At 38.2% G+C, this 20,806-nt stretch overlaps 1 protein-coding gene across 50 annotated transcripts in view; it reads right to left on the minus strand.

Moving 5' to 3' along the window:
• Positions 1–188: 188 nt before the first annotated feature.
• The window catches only part of arvcfb (ARVCF delta catenin family member b), a 199,531-nt gene continuing 178,913 nt past the window's right edge, over positions 189–20,806 (minus strand). For 8 of the 50 annotated variants that reach the window (XM_084115215.1, XM_084115263.1, XM_084115261.1 and 5 more), the window contains 8 exons: positions 15,322–15,449; positions 13,927–14,077; positions 12,705–12,897; positions 10,799–10,910; positions 10,149–10,236; positions 7,998–8,089; positions 4,340–4,452; positions 189–2,765 (listed from right to left, as the gene is read on the minus strand). In XM_084115215.1, coding sequence (XP_083971341.1) covers positions 4,351–4,452; positions 7,998–8,089; positions 10,149–10,236; positions 10,799–10,910; positions 12,705–12,897; positions 13,927–14,077; positions 15,322–15,449 — 866 coding nt within the window. In that variant the 3' untranslated portion in view covers positions 189–2,765; positions 4,340–4,350. Of the gene's footprint in view, positions 2,766–4,339; positions 4,453–7,976; positions 8,090–8,708; positions 8,763–9,972; positions 10,006–10,148; positions 10,237–10,798; positions 10,911–12,704; positions 12,898–13,926; positions 14,078–15,321; positions 15,450–20,806 lie in introns of all 50 variants that reach the window. The other 42 variants (XM_084115239.1, XM_084115233.1, XM_084115218.1 and 39 more) reach the window with 12 other exon arrangements.

The raw sequence follows: 20,806 nt of genomic DNA on the forward strand, positions 1-20,806 counted from the left end.
AATAATCTGTCATTATTTACTCACCCACATGCTATCCAGATCTGTATGACTTAATTTCTTCTGTGGAACATGAAAGAACATTTTCAAACAACTGTTTTTATCCATACACTGAACGTCAATGGAGTCCAAAACAACAAAATATCCCTTTGTTTAAATGAAAAGGAAAAGAAACAAAAGCAGACAGAATGCACTCTTTTCAGGCATGATTTATTGAAAACACACCAAAATGATACTCTACAAACCTGGATTTTTCTTTAACAAGAGCAATTCTCTCTTCTGGGTATTAGTAAAATTAACAATACATTCGGTCACTGTGGCATTGTTCTTGAGTGCTAGGAAAGCATTAACAACTATATAATCAAACCCTTTTACTGTATGTCTATATCTTTTAAAAGTTTATAATACAATGTAATACAAGGCAAAACCCACCACCAGTCTAGACTACATTGAGAACACAGAGTGAGTGAAAGTGGGAGGAGCCAGAGAGAGGAGGGGTGTGTGTGTGTGTGTGTGTGTAAGAGAGATGGAGATAGAAAGAGAGAGAGAAAGAGCAGTCAGGGATCAATAAAACATATAAAACACACTTATCTTTTTCATCTAACATGGAAAAAAGGTTAAGGCACATGATAGTTACAAACACATTTGCTACCAAGTTGTACACATACTGAATTTTGATGCTCTGAATTAATGATATCTACAATAGTAGGTTTCTCTTAAATCCATTTCAACATCCGTTGTTCTAGAAATATACAATCTGATGCAAATTCACACTCCGGGAACCTCTCGTACTACATGGTACCAAAATCCTTTGGTTGTATTCTGCAAAAAGGCAGTCAGGAACAGACAGTCAAATATTAATAATGAACCTACAACAAGGCTAAAGATCTCGATGTGAATGTACACAACATTTCATCTTCAAAAGTGAAAATTATTACACAGTTATTTTGTTATTAGAAGTCTATGAAAAAATCCTTGCTATAGAGAGTTATATAGAGTCACATGACAGAAATCAGACGATAAAGCAGACGCGTGTTGCTTGCCTCACATTACATGGAAACAAAATTTGTCATCCTACTTGGCATGTCAGTGTTTGTCCCTTTTTTATGCGTTTATGAGTAAAATTATATGTATAATACAGGGTTTCTTTACATTGACGGGTGGAACATTTACAGCATTTGCTTTTTTCTCATCTGAGTGTCCAGATTGTAATATCCAATTTACAAATAAATTAAACTAAATGAATGAAAACAACATTAAAACGTTGTCATGCTTGTTTGTTATACTCAAGAGATACACTTTTATGTAAAAGTATTTTGGCTTGCATAACAGCTGAAATGAAAGGTAGTGTCTATCCCTGATTCCTCTTCTGTAATATTCCTTGTCTTTCCTGATGAACACTTAAATTCTGTCAACCAATCAGATCTTTTTGAACATGTTTTCCAATCGAAAAAAAAGAACATTGAAAATAAATGCTTCCATTTAACAAAGCAAGATGTAAAAAATATAAAATATAAATAGACAATGAGAATGACTCTACAGCCTTCGATAAACATTTATCTAAAGCAATGATCTTTTTATTATATTATTATTAATTTTTATACAAACATGGCCATGCTTTATGTACGGAATACTGAATGTGCTCTGAACAAACTGTTATGGATTCACATCTATCAATGTTATAAGAACATTGTGATCCCACCCCCCTCTTTTTTTATCTTTGCAACCTAATATACATTTATAAAACAACAAAAATATAAAATGTTTTAAAATCTACTTTTATGACAACAGGAGCAACTGAATCCCCCGACTATCCCTCATAACACAATCTACATATTAACAAATAGATTTTCCCCCATCATTACCCCTTATTAAATAAACCAAAGCAGAAGCTGGTAAGTGCCAGTGTTACCCAGCATGCCTCTGCAGCTGGACATGTCAAGGGGAATACAGGATCAGCACTGAAAGCGCAGCAGGTCTCCTCCCTTCAGCTTGGCTATGTGCAGATGTCAGTGTTCTCAGTGAGAAGAAACAAACACAGTGATAACATGTCTTTAAAGTTGCTTTATGAAGCCAGCACACAGAAATCGCAAAGCGTGCATTTCAATATAGACCCCCCCCCCCGGACATTCTATGTGTCCCCACACCGCTGTAATGGACAACAACAAAAATAACAAACTTTCCTTTTCCTCCTTCACAAGTGTCCTCCACTATTTTAGATAACCCAAACGTTCATTAAAACTCTACAAAATGAAAACAAACAAACAAAAAAAATGTCACAATTCACTGCACTTCTGGGGAAAACAAATCCACAAAACAAACAGTAATCAGGCAGAAACGTACAACAAAAATAATATAGGCAAATTATATTTTTTTGTTTTGACATAAAAATAGTTTCTTTTCTTATTTCCTCTTTGCACTCAATCCAATTCTTTCCAATGCACGTCCACGTCCACGACAGCACTTCCTGTACACTCGATCCTTCCATCATTCCAGCAAATCCTCAGTTCTGGGTACACTACGTCCAGTGGGAATGTACATATGAGAAGTGGTATTTTTTTTTTTTTTTTAAACAGTTTTTTTTTTTTTTCTTTTCACTTCTGAAATCTGAAATCTGAAAATACTGGCTGTTGAATGAAAGTTTGTATCTCGCTCTTTTAGGCAAACGTCTTCAGATGAGTCCACATCAGGGTGAGTTCTGCGGTTAATGGCAGTGGTGACTCGTGAAATCCTTGTGTGGAAAGATGTAGCGCTGTTGCGAGCTAAGCCTGCAGCGGAGAGGGCAGGACAGCCACAGATATCAGAAGACATCATCAGACTAAATTAAAATATGGGTTCTATTGAGAGATATTTCTATTATGGTCATAAAACTAATTCCTGATTACATTAGACATGCATATGATAATGTTTGCAAAATGGAAGTGAGCATGTTGATTGAATGATGGATGATTTGTTGAAACTAAGGACATTTTTTCTCTACATAACTTACCAGATCTAAACCATGTAGCCGAAGTTACAAAAGCAAATATGATATTATTTTAAAACTAAATTTTGTCTTTATTCAAATTTGTTTTCATGAATGACGAACTAATAAGATCCTCTAGACATGACTGAATTCTACATGTTTCAAAGGCCAGGATTGAACTGATAATGGTTTAGACAGATCTATGGGATTAAGAATGCGTGAATGATGAGTAGATGTTTGCCAAGCATGAGAGTGAAAATAAACAGACGATGGTGAAGCTAACCCAGGGAAGGCAGCACTGCCCACAATAACATGTATGACAGTGTATTTTGGTCAATGAAGTCCACTTTCCACCAGGAAACTAATTAAATACACTACGATTTAAAAGTTTAGGGTCAGTAAAAAAACAAACACTTATTTAGCAAGGATGCATTAAATTAATCAAAAGTGACAGTAAAGACATTTACAATGTTACAAAAGATTTCTATTTAAAAGATACACTGTTCTTTTGAACTTTCTATCAAAGAATCCTGTAAAAAATGCATCTGTACATCTTGTACTGTAGAATCTTACCAGAACCTAAATACTAATGAATGTAATATATGTTGCACCTGTTGACCATTATGTCTATGTGTATGTGTGTGTGTGTATGCTTGGGTATACATAAGAATATGTGCTCTTTACACACAGAAACTTTCAGTAGAGCAGAAATGTCTAGTCAACACTGTTCTGTGATTTATCAATAAAATAGCTTGGAAACTGAAAAGTTGTAACATATATTTCTACCCACAAAACCCACAGCTTCACTACTGTTAGCGAGACGCTGCCAGGTAGAATTAATCCACACGCAATCGCTCTCTCTAATGCATTCATATAAATGTAATCTTTACTGTGCTACTTTATCTATATCTGATTTAGAACGAGACGAAATCAGTGAGAAATATGACGACCCAAAGCCAAAAAAAACAATATGAGTATGTACATACTAGGTATATATACATTGTTCATTGTCCCGTTCTTTGAAATTTGTTTCCTCTTTCTTTGTTATTTGTTTGGAAAAAAGTTAAAAGAAAAATAAAAAAAAATCTTAACGACCCAAAACTTTAAACGGTAGTGTACATGCAATAGACACTTTTTCATGCTCCACTTCTCAAAAAAAGGTCCTATTTTCTCTATTCTGAACCACGCTCCTCATGATACTAGTAGTGTCACAGAGAAAATATTTTTTTAATATCTGAGCATGCACTTGTCAGCCAATGCACGTCTCTGGGTTAGACAGAGCAAATGATAACATAGGGTGGTTGTTATTTCATAAACAGAACGAGCGAGAACAAAACTACTAATAAAAAACATCCAAATCAAACACATAAGACCTACCATGCATGCATTTAGACCCAGGAGTCAACAGGCTGAGGTTTAACATCACAAGCATCCACCAGACTGACAGTCGGCCTGTTGCTCCTGATATAGTGTTTCCTATTTGTGTCATTCTGCAGCAGTGGGAGAGGGGTTCAAATCAGCAAAACCAATAGTTTAAACACACAGAGAAAGGCAGAGTTAGTCCTCGCAACAGGGAAGCTCAAGGGGAAAATAAACAGTTAGAAATTATAGAAGAGAAAGCATGCAGAACAGAATAAAGAACCATTCCGAAAACAATACAAATTTGGTCGACTTGATATTCATGTATCAAAAGCATGTTGTGCCAACAAGGACCCCTAGAGGGAGCAACTTCATTGTATTAGTAGGAAAATAACTCTTTACTGTGTCTGCCTAATATTCTGACAATGAAAAATAATCTGACGGTCTGACAGAATTCTGACAGTCACAGCAACATAAATCAGAATTTGTCATGACATCAATTAAAGCGTTTGTAAAGCCTAACAATGAAATACGGCAGGCAGCTGTTGAGATACAAAGCCCAGTCACAATGCTGAGACTACAGATGGTGCAGAAATGTAGTTGTCAATAATGCAGTGTGTCCATGAACACACTCATCTATGAGCACAGTGTGGCCTCTTTCAAACGCAGACACACAGTAAAGCAAATCACTCTCACGCTGGGCTGTGATAACACTATAATATGAGATGACTCCATATAAGTGAAGAAGGGAGTAAGAGAACTCAATCTACTGTTGCAGAGGCACTTGATATGCAAGTCAGCCTCTCTTACAGATGCCAGTCAGAGGGGGAAATAGCAGCACCAGACAGTTTCTTAATCATCTCTACATTAATGACTTTAATATCACGAGGCTGAAGTTTAATTATCTATTTAAGACTGTATGAGGGGAAGTCAAGTTTACTATCTCAAATATACAGATATGGACATTGTGATTCAAGTTTGTCCAACCTGATGATTCTGTTCTCTGTTATGATTTGAAAATGTGTGCCTGACCAACAGCTGACCAAAGAGTCACATGATCAATGTCACAAATGTACTTATTTAATTAGTGACCTAGCTCAAAATATAGTGTTTCAAATGTTAATAAACATCTTTACAATTTTTCATTTCACAAGCTTAAATTAGATTTTGAATCTGAGGATATCAATGTGGTCTCAGACTTTTGTACCCCAGCATGTAAAAAAAGAATTAGATTTAAACATTTTTATTTCAGTTCTGGATAAAAAGTATCATCAACATTTCTCTTGACTGTGTCTGGTATTTTGCATAACATTTCTGCCTGCTGTTTGCAACTACCATCGTACTGGGGGTGTCTATGCTCACTTTTAGAATATTCATTTAAATATAGAATTTCTACATCTAGCTTTCAAGGTCTATTGAGTAAAATCTCATTAATTTGCATTATTGAAAAACTGATTTTTAATGATGGAAACTGATTTACCAGTCTTAATGTCGATTTTTTTTATTTATATTTCTGCATGTTGTTTGCAACTACAATTGTACTGGGGGTTTCTATGATGCCTTAAAGGGATATTTCACCGCTGGAAAGATGAATGTGTATTTAAATTGGGTCATTTATGTAGCAGAAATGTGAAATTATTTTAGAAGTTGGTGCCTTCTAGACTGAGAAAAGCCAGAAAATTAATTTTTGGCTCATGTGGATGAAAAACAACAACTCCCAGAATGCACTTACTTCGCTGCCCTATGAGGCCACTCCCAAGCCACGCCTACTGGTTACAGAGGGCAGTATCGGAAGAAATGATACAACTAGGCTACTAGTTGACTCGAAACTGAAAAGACGCCGTTTCATCGTGAGATCCCACCCCCTATGGGCGGGTTGAAAACATGCGGAACTAGCTCCTACTACTGGCTGTAGTCTCTAGCCTCTGGCCAAAAAAACCTCCGATGACACAAAATGACGTTTTTTTTTCCAGACACAATACAGAAATCTCTCGTCTCAGGGGGACATGAGTGGGGGAAGCACGGTCATTCGAAAATACTACCGGGTTTCTACTGATACAAAGCTTAATGCTAATCGGTGAAGTATCCCTTTAAAATCAGTGTTGCCATGCCCACTTATTATAAGTGACTTTATATAAGGGCTTGTTTTTTCATTAGGTCACTTATAAATATGGGCAGCGGTTTTGCAGGAGGAGAAATAGTTCCTTTGTAGCACAGTTCCAAAGTATGAAAACCATTTTGGGTTGTTTTTTGCACCATTTTGCACCATGGCTCCGACACAAATTCACTGTTAATATACACTCACCTAAAGGATTATTAGGAACACCTGTTCAATTTCTCATTAATGCAATTATCTAATCAACCAATCACAAGGCAGTTGCTTCAATGCATTTAGGGGTGTGGTCCTGGTCAAGACAATCTCTGAACTCCAAACTGAATGTCAGAATGGGAAAGAAAGGTGATTTAAGCAATTTTGAGCGTGGCATGGTTGTCGGTGCCAGACGGGCCGGTCTGAGTATTTCACAATCTGCTCAGTTACTGGGATTTTCACGCACAACCATTTCTAGGGTTTACAAAGAATGGTGTGAAAAGGGAAAAACATCCAGTATGCGGCAGTCCTGTGGGCGAAAATGCCTTGTTGATGCTAGAGGTCAGAGGAGAATGGGCCGACTGATTCAAGCTGATAGAAGAGCAACTTTGACTGAAATAACCACTCGTTACAACCGAGGTATGCAGCAAAGCATTTGTGAAGCCACACCACGCAGAACCTTGAGGCGGATGGGCTACAACAGTAGAAGACCCCACCGGGTACCACTCATCTCCACTACAAATAGGAAAAAGAGGCTACAATTTGCACAAGCTCACCAAAATTGGACAGTTGAAGACTGGAAAAATGTTGCCTGGTCTGATGAGTCTCGATTTCTGTTGAGACATTCAGATGGTAGAGTCAGAATTTGGCGTAAACAGAATGAGAACATGGATCCATCATGCCTTGTTACCACTGTGCAGGCTGGTGGTGGTGGTGTAATGGTGTAGGGGATGTTTTCCTGGCACACTTTAGGCCCCTTAGTGCCAATTGGGCATTGTTTAAATGCCACGGCCTACCTGAGCATTGTTTCTGACCATGTCCATCCTTTTATGACCACCATGTACCCATCCTCTGATGGCTACTTCCAGCAGGATAATGCACCATGTCACAAAGCTCGAATCATTTCAAATTGGTTTCTTGAACATGACAATGAGTTCACTGTACTAAAATGGCCCCCACAGTCACCAGATCTCAACCCAATAGAGCATCTTTGGGATGTGGTGGAACGGGAGCTTCGTGCCCTGGATGTGCATCCCACAAATCTCCATCAACTGCAAGATGCTATCCTATCAATATGGGCCAACATTTCTAAAGAATGCTTTCAGCACCTTGTTGAATCAATGCCACGTAGAATTAAGGCAGTTCTGAAGGCGAAAGGGGGTCAAACACAGTATTAGTATGGTGTTCCTAATAATCCTTTAGGTGAGTGTATAATTTCTCTTTCCTATGGAAAATTGCAGTGTTGGTGCAACTAACGAGACAGAGACGTTATTACCACACTACCACAGACAGCACTGTCACACAGAGTGTATTCTCAGATTAAACAGATGTAGAAACATGTCTCACTTCTGACACTTCTGATCTGACCTTTAACGGCTCCCGCTCCTGCAGATCCGACGAGCCGTCGCTGCTTTTGTACTTGGATTCTTTGTCTCGCTGGTCAATCGTCGAATAGCCATCTAATGAGAGGGAAAGAAAGCAGAGCAACTCTGTTATCATGATCGGTGTGTCAGCACCCTCAGCATGGCTCTTCAAACAAGCAGCGACAGATCCCTCAACCTTCAGCTGGGAGCGTCCCGTACATGCTGCGTTCACAGATGTTTTCATGCTCGCAGCTGAGCGCGTGATGTGTGTGATTACTGTGCGGGTTTGTGTATGTGTGCATGAATGCTGTGTGTATTTCTTGACTTCCTTCCAGCCACTCAAACAGCACCCCATCTTCAGCCTCTGTCCAATAATTGTCAGTCAGGCTTGGAGAGGATGCTGCTTCAGTGGAGAAGATCAGAGAGACAGCACCATAATGAAGAGGTGGTACTCTGTAGTGAACAAGCAATAGAGCTTCTGCTCAAATTTCCATCGGCCCATACACACCAAACACAACAGCACTACAAATCTTATTAAAAGAGGGGTTTTGCAGACAGCATTGGAATGAAACTCTACAGGGAAAAAGAAATGCAGTAAGAATTTCATTACTTTTTAAAACTAATCGCAAATTAAGAGGGATTATGGTTTTGTTTTCTCACAAAACCATATCAGTCTGTAGGGTTTGTTTTTGAGGGCATGCCGAAATGGTCTTACCTGGACCGAGTTCGTCCATAGGTATCATATCCCCACCGCTACACCCTCTGTTGCCTGCAAAGCATTTTACAGGCTGGATTTTTCACGGCACTAACACTTTTTAGAAAATTAATTTAAGTAGAAAATCTCTTCATGTAGCTTTCAAGGTATATAGAGTAAAATCTCATTCCTTTGCATTATTGAGAAACTGATTTAAAAAGGCTTAAATGTGGAAAATATACTTTAATTACATAATTCTCTGAAATACTTCACTACACACAATTCTGAAGTGAAAGCCACCAATCCGAGGAGACACAGGAAGTGAGAAGTGACTGCCCACTTCCATAAATCATAGAAATGACAATCAAATCAGTCACTTTACACTCTCACTAAACTTATCTGTATGTATACACTACCGTTAAAACAATTGGGGCCAGTAAGATTTCTTTTTGGATAAAATTCCACAAAAATATTAAGCAGCACAACGATAAATGTTTCTTGAGCACCAAATCAGTATATTAAATGATTTCTGAAGGATCATGTGACTGAAGACTGGATTAAAGCCTGCTAAAAATTCAGCTTTGCCACCAGAGGAATAAATGATATATTAAAAGATATTAAAATAGAAGTTATTTTAATTTGTAATAATATTTCATAATATAACTGTTTTTACTGTATTTTTGATCAAATAAATGCAGCTTTGGTGAGCATGAGATACTCTTACTGACCCTAATGTTTTGAATGGTGGTGTATATTTTAGTAATAGACTTCTAAAATATGACACTCCCAAATAATGATCTTAAGTTAACAGTTTCATATTGTATTGCTGTTGCTGATTTGATAACATCATTTGTAATGGTTCATGGATGCTGGCTGGTTTCAGTTATGGAGAAAATTAATGAGAAAAATCCTTCCAGAACAAAGGCTGCTGAAAAGCTGTACGGTCACTGTTGAGCTCTATTCTCCACATTCAGGCAAGCAGGGAATGGTGAGGGACTGATGGATGTGATCAAATGCATCACTGTCATGAGCATCCATGCTAACAGCAGTAATAAAATCAGAAAAAAAGCCAAAGCTGTCATGCTAACTCCTCTCTCAATGAGATGTGCCCGGGTGGACGGATGGTGCTCAGTAATTTACCATCATTTTACTTGAGAGTGAATGAATAACGAGCTCCTATACTGAGGCCCATTCATTTGCTGTCTGATCCTCATAAATCATTCTGTATCATATGAACTGCTCAAATGACCGATTAAAGCACAAGAGATGCGGCAGCTGCACTCACCAGCTGAGCAGTGGGGGTGAAAGATCAAGCATTCTGCCACATGTTAAAACACAGAAGTAGTAGAGTTTAGAAGATATGCTCGCTCAGGTGCACCTGAACCTCCAGAACTCCCCTGAGCGGCCAGATTTGCTGTTATCCATAGTGTGTAAAGTCTCTGTTTGGGGTCTTACGCTAACCTTGATTCTTCTCCATCAAGGGAAGTGTAGTGTCGTCGTAGCCAGGCTTGCAGCTCTTGGATCCTTTGGGGGTGCCAGTTGCTGTCGGCTGAGAGGGATCAAGAGGACAATGTTTCAGAAATATAGGACCAAAGTAACAAGTAACAAGTAATAAAATATAAAGATAAGAGATGCAAAGGAATCTCGCAGAAACTGTCAAGAAATGTGATGTTCAGCTTCTTTAAGAAAATTGTGTTGTGCATTAAGGAAAAGAAATCTATTATTAGAACCAAATAGAAAAAAATACATTATGAAATCATTTTCCTGGCAACTAGGCACAAAACTAAAGCACATTTTATCTCAAATTCTCATGCAAAAACAACAACAAAAGTACTTATGTACGAGACATTAAAATTAGTGCATTCATACAATAGAATTTAAGTAGATTTGTAAAATACAATATATATGAAGCATACATAATGGCAAAAATTTGATATTTAAAAAAAAACTCCAAACAGAAATACTTTTTTATTTTTTCATTCATTTATTACAGTTTTTTCTTTAGATTTTGGAGTGAAATGCAAACCGGACATTTATTCATTCGATTTACCATTTGGTATTAGAATAAGTGAGAAATCAGAGTGTTTGTTTGTGGCTTTGCTCCGCTCTACCTGGAAGTGCGTTTTATTCCAGCCATCCTTGGTCAGGCCATTTCTCAGCTCCTTATAGCTCCAAACCGTCTGTAGTACATGGGAAGCAGCTTTGGTCTCCCTTGCTGACTGGCTGCAATGCATAAACATGCAGGGAAAGAGAGTTATGAGGAAGCCAGAGCCCATTGGAATAACTCTCAAATTCAAAGTCATCTATTCCCCTCTCAGCATCGTGAAGTCACTACGGCACTAACTCCAACCCCTGTGGCCACAGATTTCTCTCTTTTCACTTCATTAGCTTTTCCTGTGATCCTCACTTAATTACCAGGAGCCTCCGACTTCAAAGCCACATCTCCAGAGTCAGAACGAGAAGGATAGAAGCCGTGTAGCCACTCTCCAGTCAAGCACGTACTCTTTAAAAAGTTAATCTCTCACAATCAATATTTAGTTTTGTGTAAAATCACAGTATAAATGATGTGAAGTTTTAAATGAGGTCACATGTGGAAAGGAAGGAGGAGGTTTGTTTAACATATGGCTTACTCTCTGTTCTTGCTGCTTTTGATATCTACAGCACTACACCACTTAATATTCAGTTTTTCACATGCATATTAAAGATGACATGTGTGGTGATAAAAATAAGACACTTCAAAGAGCAGCAACTCTTGTTTCTGTTTTTCTCTGCGAGTTGAGGAGGACCCAAACTAATGGAAGATGTTTGCACAGATCAAAAACCTGTTGTTGGTGTACACACATCACTAAGTGAGCCTTAAGAAGTCATAGTTGCTTGAAGAGGATGTACTGTAGATAGTTGGCTTGATATATAAATTACAACACAGAAAGCATGTTTAAATTATGTACCATTCAAATTAGGTCTAAAAAGTGAAGAGATTAAAATGTTAACGCTTTTTTGTAACATTTTATACTCTGAAGCTCTTACTCTTTTTATACTCTTATTAAATATACTCTTATTTTTATCTTAAAAATAACTTAAGCAGAAATCAGAATGGAGTTTACAGTGTGAATATAGCTTAAGGGCCCTATTTTAACGATCTGAAACGCAAGTATCAAACGTGAAACGCAAGTAACTTTGTAATCTGTTGCTATTATGCCGCCGGGATAAATGACTCTTGCGCCTGACGCAAATCGAAAATGGGTTGGTCTGAAGTAGCTACATTACTCATAGGTGTGGTTTGGGCGTAACGTGAAATAAACCAATCAGAGCGACATCTCACATTCCCTTTAAGAGCAGGTGCATTTGCTCCATGGCGAATTGCTATTATAACGGCGGATTTGCCAGGCGCACGCCAGGAGCGGTCCACAGCCGAGGAGACCGACGTTATCGTCAGGGCCGTAAAAGACAGAGAAGTGACATTGTATGGGGATGGGAGAAACCACCAAAATTAGCTTCGGTTAAACAGGCATATAATAATTTGGGTAAACGTTTCACCACAATGATTTCCCTTGTGTGGAATATTTTTCCTTGTAATTATGTATGGTTTGCAAAAATGGCAACTGCTGCGTCTGTGTAGATGAGATAAGCAAAGTGTATGCGCGTTGTGCACACGCTACATTATGGCCAAGCATGCACCCTTAAAATAGCATCTGAATAAAGCGCCACTGACTTTAGACTAGGTTTTTCCTGGTCTGTGGAGGAATTGTTTTCTGAAACTGCAAAATAGCACCAGGGAACATTTGTGCTGGAACACACCTCCTCTTTTCGCTGAACCACCCCCGGAAGTGCAAGTTCATTCCCTAATTTACCGACGTGCGACTGTGGAGGGAAAAGTCTGCTGTGCGTCGGGTGCAAAATAGGAATGATACATGCGTCGGTGTACAAAGTCAATTGCGCTGGGTGCAAGATAGGGCCCTTTATGTGATAAAAAAGAAACCATACTGCGTCATGGTCAGTGCTCCATTCACTTCCTACCTGGTCCTGTTGATGGCCACAAGTTTGTCGATTGCTTGTGCAGTAATGAGAGAGCGGGCGTTCTCAGAGCTGTCAGTGATGATTTCATGGATGGTGTTGAGGATGGCCACCACTGTGTCCTCCTCCAGGTTCTTGGCTGGCCGCTGCTGTCCGCTGGGCAGGTTGCTGACCAAGTCCCTCATGGCGTAACTCCCTGAGGATGATAGTACAAAAGAATGATAGATTCGGCTCTGGAAAAGAGCAAAACAAGCTGCAGAAACCCAGAAGCAGAATATAATTGTGCCACAGCGTAAACACTGATTTGTATTCATAATCTTCTACATATCAGGTTCATTAACATTAACTGTTGCCTTCTGGGTAAAAATCTAATGAAATAATTTAAGAGCACAGAGTGACAGTTTATTTTTTTATTACATTTTTTGTTTTACCAATTTTGTTGTACAAATACTACTCACATTTAGCCATGATTCATTTATTTTTCAAGCTCCACTAATGATTCAAAAGTTTGGGGGCAGCAAGTTTTTTTTTTTTTAAAGAAGTTAATACTTTTATTCCACAAAGATGCATTAAATTGATCGAAAGCAACAGTAAAAACTTTTACATTGTTACAAAAATATATATATTTCAAATAAATGCTGTTCTTTTGAAATATCGGTTTATCAAAGAATCCTGAAAAAAATATCAGTTTCTACAAAAATAACACAACGGTTTTCAACATTGATAATTAGAAATGTTTCTTGAGCAGCAATGATTTCTGAAGGATCATGTGAAACTGACACAGTAAACTGCTGAAAATTCAGCTTTGCCATCACAGGAATAAATTACATTTTAAAATATTTAAAAATTGACAGTTATTTTAAATTGTAATAATATTTCACAATATTACTGTTTTTACTGCATTTTGATCAAATAAATGCAACATTGGTCCTTCAAAGCATTTAAAAATCTTTCTGACCACAAACATTTGAAAGGTAGTGTAGGTGGCCAATATAAGAGGGGTTATAGAGATCAAGTGCTATTAAGCTGGTCGTGTGATCTCAACATTTCAGACCCATAAAGGTCCTGGCACCATATAAAATAAAACAGCTTTTATCAGGCTACTGTGATTTGTGTACATGATTTGAATTTTATTTTATTTTTTTGAAAAAAATCTGACGGCAAGTATTATGTAAGTATATGTTTTACACAATAGGTAGAAATGATCAAGAAATGCTGCTCTTGCCTATCAGGTCTTTGTTGCGGCGGTCGATGGACAGGTTCCTCAGAGCGATGGCCACAGCTCGCACCACCTTGTCTGAGTCTGAGCGCAAGAGCTCCACGAGGATTGGCAGCCCCTTCTCCTTTCGCACTGTCGCCCGGATATAGTTTGACCACTGTAGAAATGAGAGGATCATACATTCTGATCAGACATTTTTCCACAGCACTCATTTTATTAAGTCAGGTCAACTTATGCTCAAGCCAGACAAGCAGCTCTGCAAATCTTTCATAACAGGAATATGCCTGTTTGAGTATGTGCGCTATTCTGGGAAACTGCAATCCAGTAAATAGCCATTTGTCCCTGCTAGACTTGTGTGCATTTTTCACTCCAACCCCATGAATCACAAAACCTTTATGTGGCACAAGAAATCTCTATTTCTCAACCAGTGCCCCAAGTTGTTGCAAAACCACACCATGGCCACTAGGAGATGGTAGTGAGCCTAGAAACACATTTGCAAGAAAAGTAGGGAAAAGAATAAATTAATAAATAAAAGCTCTCAAATCCTCTTATAGACTACAGATGTGACATGTCTGTCTCCTTACAGCAGGGGTTTGTGATGCGCTTGGGACTCTGGGTTCATAAGCATGCGCGTGTCACCAGGCATAGAGATGAGGCAGGTTTGAAGCAGAGTAACCACACAGAAAAGCTGTGAGCTTATGCATGGCTGCACTTCAGGTCCAAAATGGAGAAGGAAGCAGGGCAGGTCAGGGCAGTGCAGTTTAATGGGATTTACTCTTGCATTAGGTGTAGGGGGACGTGTTTATTAGGGGCATTTCCTCTTGACTTCTGCCACAAGAGAGAACAGAGCCCCACACATGACACTGTGGTACAGACACGTCATACTTGTAATTAGGTATTGATTAGGAAATGTGTTCAAGGTTCATTTCAAGCAGACAGAAACAAATCATCCCAAATGAAGGTTTATGGATTTGCAGAAGACTGTTGTCAACAGAGAAAATTGAGACAATATCAGATTTCAGGACGATCAAACAAAAATCGTACCAACCCCAAAATGCAGTGTATACCACAAAAAGGTATATTTAAATCTGAATAAATAATTATATTTTCAAAGGTTCTCAAAAGACTCACATGCAAAGATTACAGAAAATACGATGCGTGATGTCATCATGACAACAGCTCTGATTATTTTATTGTATATTCTATTTCTATATTTCATTATGATTTTCCATCTGTATAAGCATAAGAATACACTAACCAGAATCTCTAATGGAACTTAATATCATGAAAATAATTCAATCGGGTATTGTTTTTTTTTTTCTGATCTACATAAGAATCAGTTTCCAATTCCTGGTATTTCGAAATTTGTTATGTACATGAAGATTATGAGAAGACACTCACTGTCCACTGTCCAGCGCTGAGGTTTTGTAGAGCCCCGGCCGCTGCTTCTAGCGTGTTATAGTTCTGGCTTTCTGTCAGCAGAGACAGGTAGAGTCGGACCACCTCCGGCTGATACAATAACTCAAAACCTGCACACGTACACGACAGACACAAGACAGAATTACAGATAAAACACTGGTGTAAACAGTTGAACATAAGACACACACAGATTAGCTATGGGGTGGTAAAAATTGATTACATTTACTTCTGCCAGCGTTGTGATGCACCTGGCGAAATGAAAAGTGGACAAAATAGCAGGGTAGGACAAACGCATGATTATCACGACAAATATATAGAGACGGAAAATCAAAGTCACTCCACTTTCACAGATACATTGAGCAATTCAATAGACAAACTGCCTAAAAAAGCCAATAGCCTGATGGACGCTTGGCTTCTTGATAGCAGCACCCCAGTGTAAGGCAATGCAATCAGGGAGTCTTTCATTAAAAATGACTTGAGGTCAGAAACCCAAATGAAGAAGCTCCTTCTTGCTGATTCAGGGTCAGTTCCTCCAACACAATTTTGTTGGACATTTTGAGAATACCCAGTTAGGTTGGAGACATTTGCAGAGATAGTAGGGAGTGGATAATTAGGTTCCTCCTGTCTAAATGCTAAATGATGCCGGCGGACCTACGAATCACTGTATGCTACTCCCGGGATGTGACCGTTCCTGTGTGTGTGTGTGTTCCTTTTCATAAGCCACACTTGTGAGTATTGCAATACAAGATTTACTCATCTAACAAACACAAACGTATATAGAGAATTAGAGAAAGTTTTATATATATATCCACAAATAATTTATTTTATTAGCAATTTTTGTGTGTGTGTGTGGATGAGGACTGATATATCTGAAGAGTTCTATTCTATTATATTCAACACATCCTAAAATCATTTACGTACACATTGTGATAAAGACCCTTTTACTTCTTAAAGACTCTTAAATTTGAATCCAATAATTAAAAGTCTGTCATCATTCACAGGGATTCTGCAAGTTTTATGAAGTAAATGTAAGGCTTAAAAGGTATTTCATTTAATTTGAAGACCAAGTAAAGAAAATGTAATGTCAATATGTTCTCTAAATGTAAATGTCTAGGGAGAAACACAATTGCTCGGTTTCATGACAAGGTTTAAGCCCAGACTATAATGCATGTTTGAGCTGTTTTAACTGAAAGCAACTTGTACTGAAATATCTAAAAATATGTCAGTGCCAAAATGTTTTTTATTTCTAAGGCAAATTTATAAAAGCTACTTAAATGTCCTAATTGAACTAAGGCCTAATCCTGGCTTCATCTAAGCCTTGTCTGTGAAACCAGGCCAATGAGTTGTATTAACAACACATCAGAGTTTGAAAATACAACTTCTAACAGATATCCATTACTTTTTACAAATTCACACTGCAAAAAAAAGGGAAGTTCTTCCTCAGTTTAGTTGTCTTGTTTCCCAGTGCAAATGACAAAATATTCTTAAAGAAATATGCATTTACTGGAGATATAAAATGACATAAAATATGAAATCTTTTTTTTCTGTGAAATATATCAAAATTAAGTGAGTTTATGCTTAAAACAAGAACAAATATCTGCCAATTGGCTCAGAAAAATCAACTTAATTCAAAGGGAAGTTTTCATAAATCATTAACAGATATTTGTTCTTGTTTTATATAAACTACACTCACTTAATTTTGTTCAATTTTTCAAGGCACACTTTTACATTTGCATCTCAAGTAAATGTATCTTGACTCAAAGATGTTTAGATATTTGTATTGGAAAATAGGACAAGAATACTGAGGAAGATATAAAAAAATGTTTGCAATGCATGCAACATTTAATGCCATGATGTTATGATTAAGACTTTCTGCTCTGATTTAAGGCCTTGAAGAATGTTTCAAATGTTTTTGTCCAGACAATGCAACCAAAAAAATAAAAAAATAAAAAGCATTGGACCCTACTGAGTTTCACTGTATGGAAAAAATAAACACTGAGACATCTTAGTATCTTCTTTTGTGTTCCACAGAAGAAATCTAGTCGTACAGGTTTGGAACAACCCAAGGGTGAATAAATAACAACAATTTTAATTTTGGGGTGAACTATCCCTTTGATATTAATAAATACCCACTGAAAGTTTCAACATTTTAGTTCTATGTAAACTATTAAATTTTCAACTGTGCAGCCACCGCACATCCATCATGCACAGTCTTGGTGTAATGCTCGTCATAAAGTGCACATGAACTCTCTCCATGACTTGGCCTGGGCAAGCATTACACCAAGGCTGAGCATGACAGATGTGTGGTGGTTCAACAGGCTTCATTTTCACTGCCACGTCAAGATAGAGGAGTCTGGAGAAGTTCAAAGAAACCTGAATAATGATATTCATACAAAGGCAGCAAAATAGCAATGTGGTGTAACTCAGTAACACGTCTGAAATGAGTATGCACTGTGGTGGAGAGCAGAAAAAGATGGAAGAGCTGACATACTAATGCATGTTTGCTGGTGTATAACTGCATTATAAAAGCTCAGTCACTGCCTGGCCCATCTGCACTTTCTAAATGTGCACCTAACACCTATAATTTAGAGAGGGAAGAGTGGCCTCTAGGATGTGGGCTGCTCACTATACATTTTTATTTCTGCCTGACTGATGGTTTGAGCGAAATAACTGTCCTCAGCTTTTTTTGTGTGTGTGTGTAGTTTCCACACATTCACAACCTCAATTACCATTTAAGGCTATTTTAAGTTTTTCTCCTCCCCACTGCTTTAAAATTCCTCTGGAGTGTGTTACTAAGCAAAAAGACAGCAGAGAAGCCATAGAGTATGTACAGTATGGATTAGCTCAGGCATGTGTTTACATCAGTCTTATGCCTTTTAACACAAAGTCATAAGTCACAGTCATTCAGATACAGAGCTGTATACTCTCTCTGACAACAATTGCATTCCCTAATCTCTCTGTCAAAATTGAGTTAACATCGAAAAACCTAAATGCTTCATATTGTGGAAAGATGATTGCCTGCTAGTTTAGCTTTAACCCAAGCCAGTCAATAAACACAAAATCAGCTAATTAAATCAGATTTGTCTTGTGGGGAAATGGCTGACAGATTTATCACTGCAAATGGAGATTGTTCTCTGTGTATGACTGGCGTCTGTGTTAAACCCTACCGCAAAGTTCATGTCATACCCATGACAGCCCTTTGATATCCGGGAGTCTGTCCACTTTCCCCTCCTCGCACAATTCTTGGAGGCCGGATTTGCCTCTGAGTAGTAGTTACGAAACAGCACACTTTAAGCTGTGATTAGGGATTAGTTGGAAAAAACGTTCCTCCTTCAGAGAGAGAGAGAGAGATCAAAACAGCAGGAGATAAAATATCTCAGCTCTGCAAATATCATTGAATCTTGTCAGGATCCAACGTCTACTTCTTTGAACAAAGTGAGAACCGTGCTTTAATGTTGAATACATTGAATGAGCTGTCATACACATAAACGTCCAAGCCACTACTATACACATAAAATAAACGCTTCACAAACGGATAAAAGAAACATCCACGTCACCCTGGTGCCTTATTACGTATGTAATTTGCAATCCCAAGGGAAAGAGGAAAGGGATCATGAGCATGATTCAGCGAGACACACTCTTGCTTTTGCAATGATAATCTGGGTCAATAATGGTCAATTATAATTAGTGAGTGACACCAAGAAACAACCCTAACCCATGAGAGGATAAGCAGTATGGAGAATGGAAGGATGGAACATTAAATTAAATAATATATACATTAATAACCTTAGAGTGGACATAAAAGAGGTATTCACCACATCATTAAATAAAGGAGACAATAAATAAACCAAAAATGCAAGATGTTGCTCAGCCTTTAGCTGTTGTGAGAGATTCAAAATTGGTCTTCTCGGTTATACTGTACCAGATATAGTATATTGGTCTTTTCGGTTTTCAAAAAAAAAAAAAGGTGTATACTTGAATTTCTGAATGTAGATGATGAGAAAGAATGAAAGGATTCTCCCCTGATGCGTCTCCAGAGGGAAAATGATGTCCATTCAACAGCAAGCAGGCCTGAATGACAGTCTACCTTTGGAACAGATTCTACGCTTACGCTTTATGTGATGGCTTATTGAATCAACAAAGTGGTAGGAACTTCAAATGCCAACAGACAGCACCAAAAGGAAGGTGGTAATGGCTTGCAGTCAACATCACAGCATCCGTGCTCATACGGGCTGCCCGTGGAGACAGGAAGTAGGGTAGTCTGCAGGGAATAGGATGCACCAACAAAGCACCTTTCTTTTCTTTTTCATTCTGAACCCCTCATCCTCCCACAGGCCACTGGAACTGAATGGACAAGCCTGTCAAATATTTGATTTCCTCTGGAAATGCTTCTTTATAGGTTGAGAGCCTTTGGCCAGCTCTTAAAATGGTCTGGTTGATTCCTAAAAGTGGCTTCTCCCTCTCATCTATGTACTCTGGCTGGCCAAATCTCACTGTGACATCCCTGACCAGACTGGCTGCTGAGACCAGCTTGTCACAGCTCACCCAAGGAGGTCTTTTTGCTTTGCTTGTCCTCAATGAATTGTATTATGTGGCGTGTCAGTCTTCAAACTGCCCTTCATATCGAGATTTTCCCTCTCTATTCATCCACTCCCTTCACACCATCCTTCAACTTACAAACACCCCCAGATTTAATTACTTTTCTATGTAAATAATGTTGAGATTGTAATATTGAACTAGAAGATACTATCCTTACCAGGACCGACCGACAGCTATAATGCACTTCACATTATTTCTCCAGGTTCCTGTGGGTTTTAAACTCAATGGGCCTTTAAACTCTATATTTATTTGAGGCACAAAGATTGCCAAGACTAGATTTTTAACAGCTGTGAAACCTTTTTAGTGGCTATCTATTAAAGAATTGTTAAAAAGAATGCACTGTGGAGTGAATGAATAAATGTCATTGTAATAATCCACGTTTATACGTGTAGATGGTGATAGAGTAGACACTGGCATGAGAATCTTGTGTCTGAAATTATGAAAAAGATATCCTTAATCTCATATTTTCCTGATAAAAAACCCTGAGAGGTTGAATTTGTCAAAACCTTGATCAATCTTCCATGAACCAAAATAACGGTAGCTGCTAAACTGATTCTGAGAGATTCATTGAGATATCGGTGCGAGGGAGAGGAAATTGAATTGCATCATTGAATTATAAAAGATCTAGAGGTCAGATAAAGTCCTGAATTAACCCTGCCTCTTCTTTAAACAATAGTTAGATAGCCCAGGGTAGAGGTGTGTGATTGAATAGGATTGAATAGCATTGTAGGAGACAAGGAAATAAGCTGCTCTACATATAAAGTTCAACAGTCGAGCTGAAAAAGGAAGAGGAGGAGATGATCACACACCAGCACTTCAAAACAGCCATCGCTTCAATCTCCCAGGCAACCAACCGTCCAACCACACC

The sequence above is a fragment of the Abramis brama genome (genome assembly GCF_963993115.1).
Source record: "Abramis brama genome assembly, chromosome: 5".
Lineage (NCBI taxonomy): Eukaryota > Metazoa > Chordata > Actinopteri > Cypriniformes > Leuciscidae > Abramis > Abramis brama.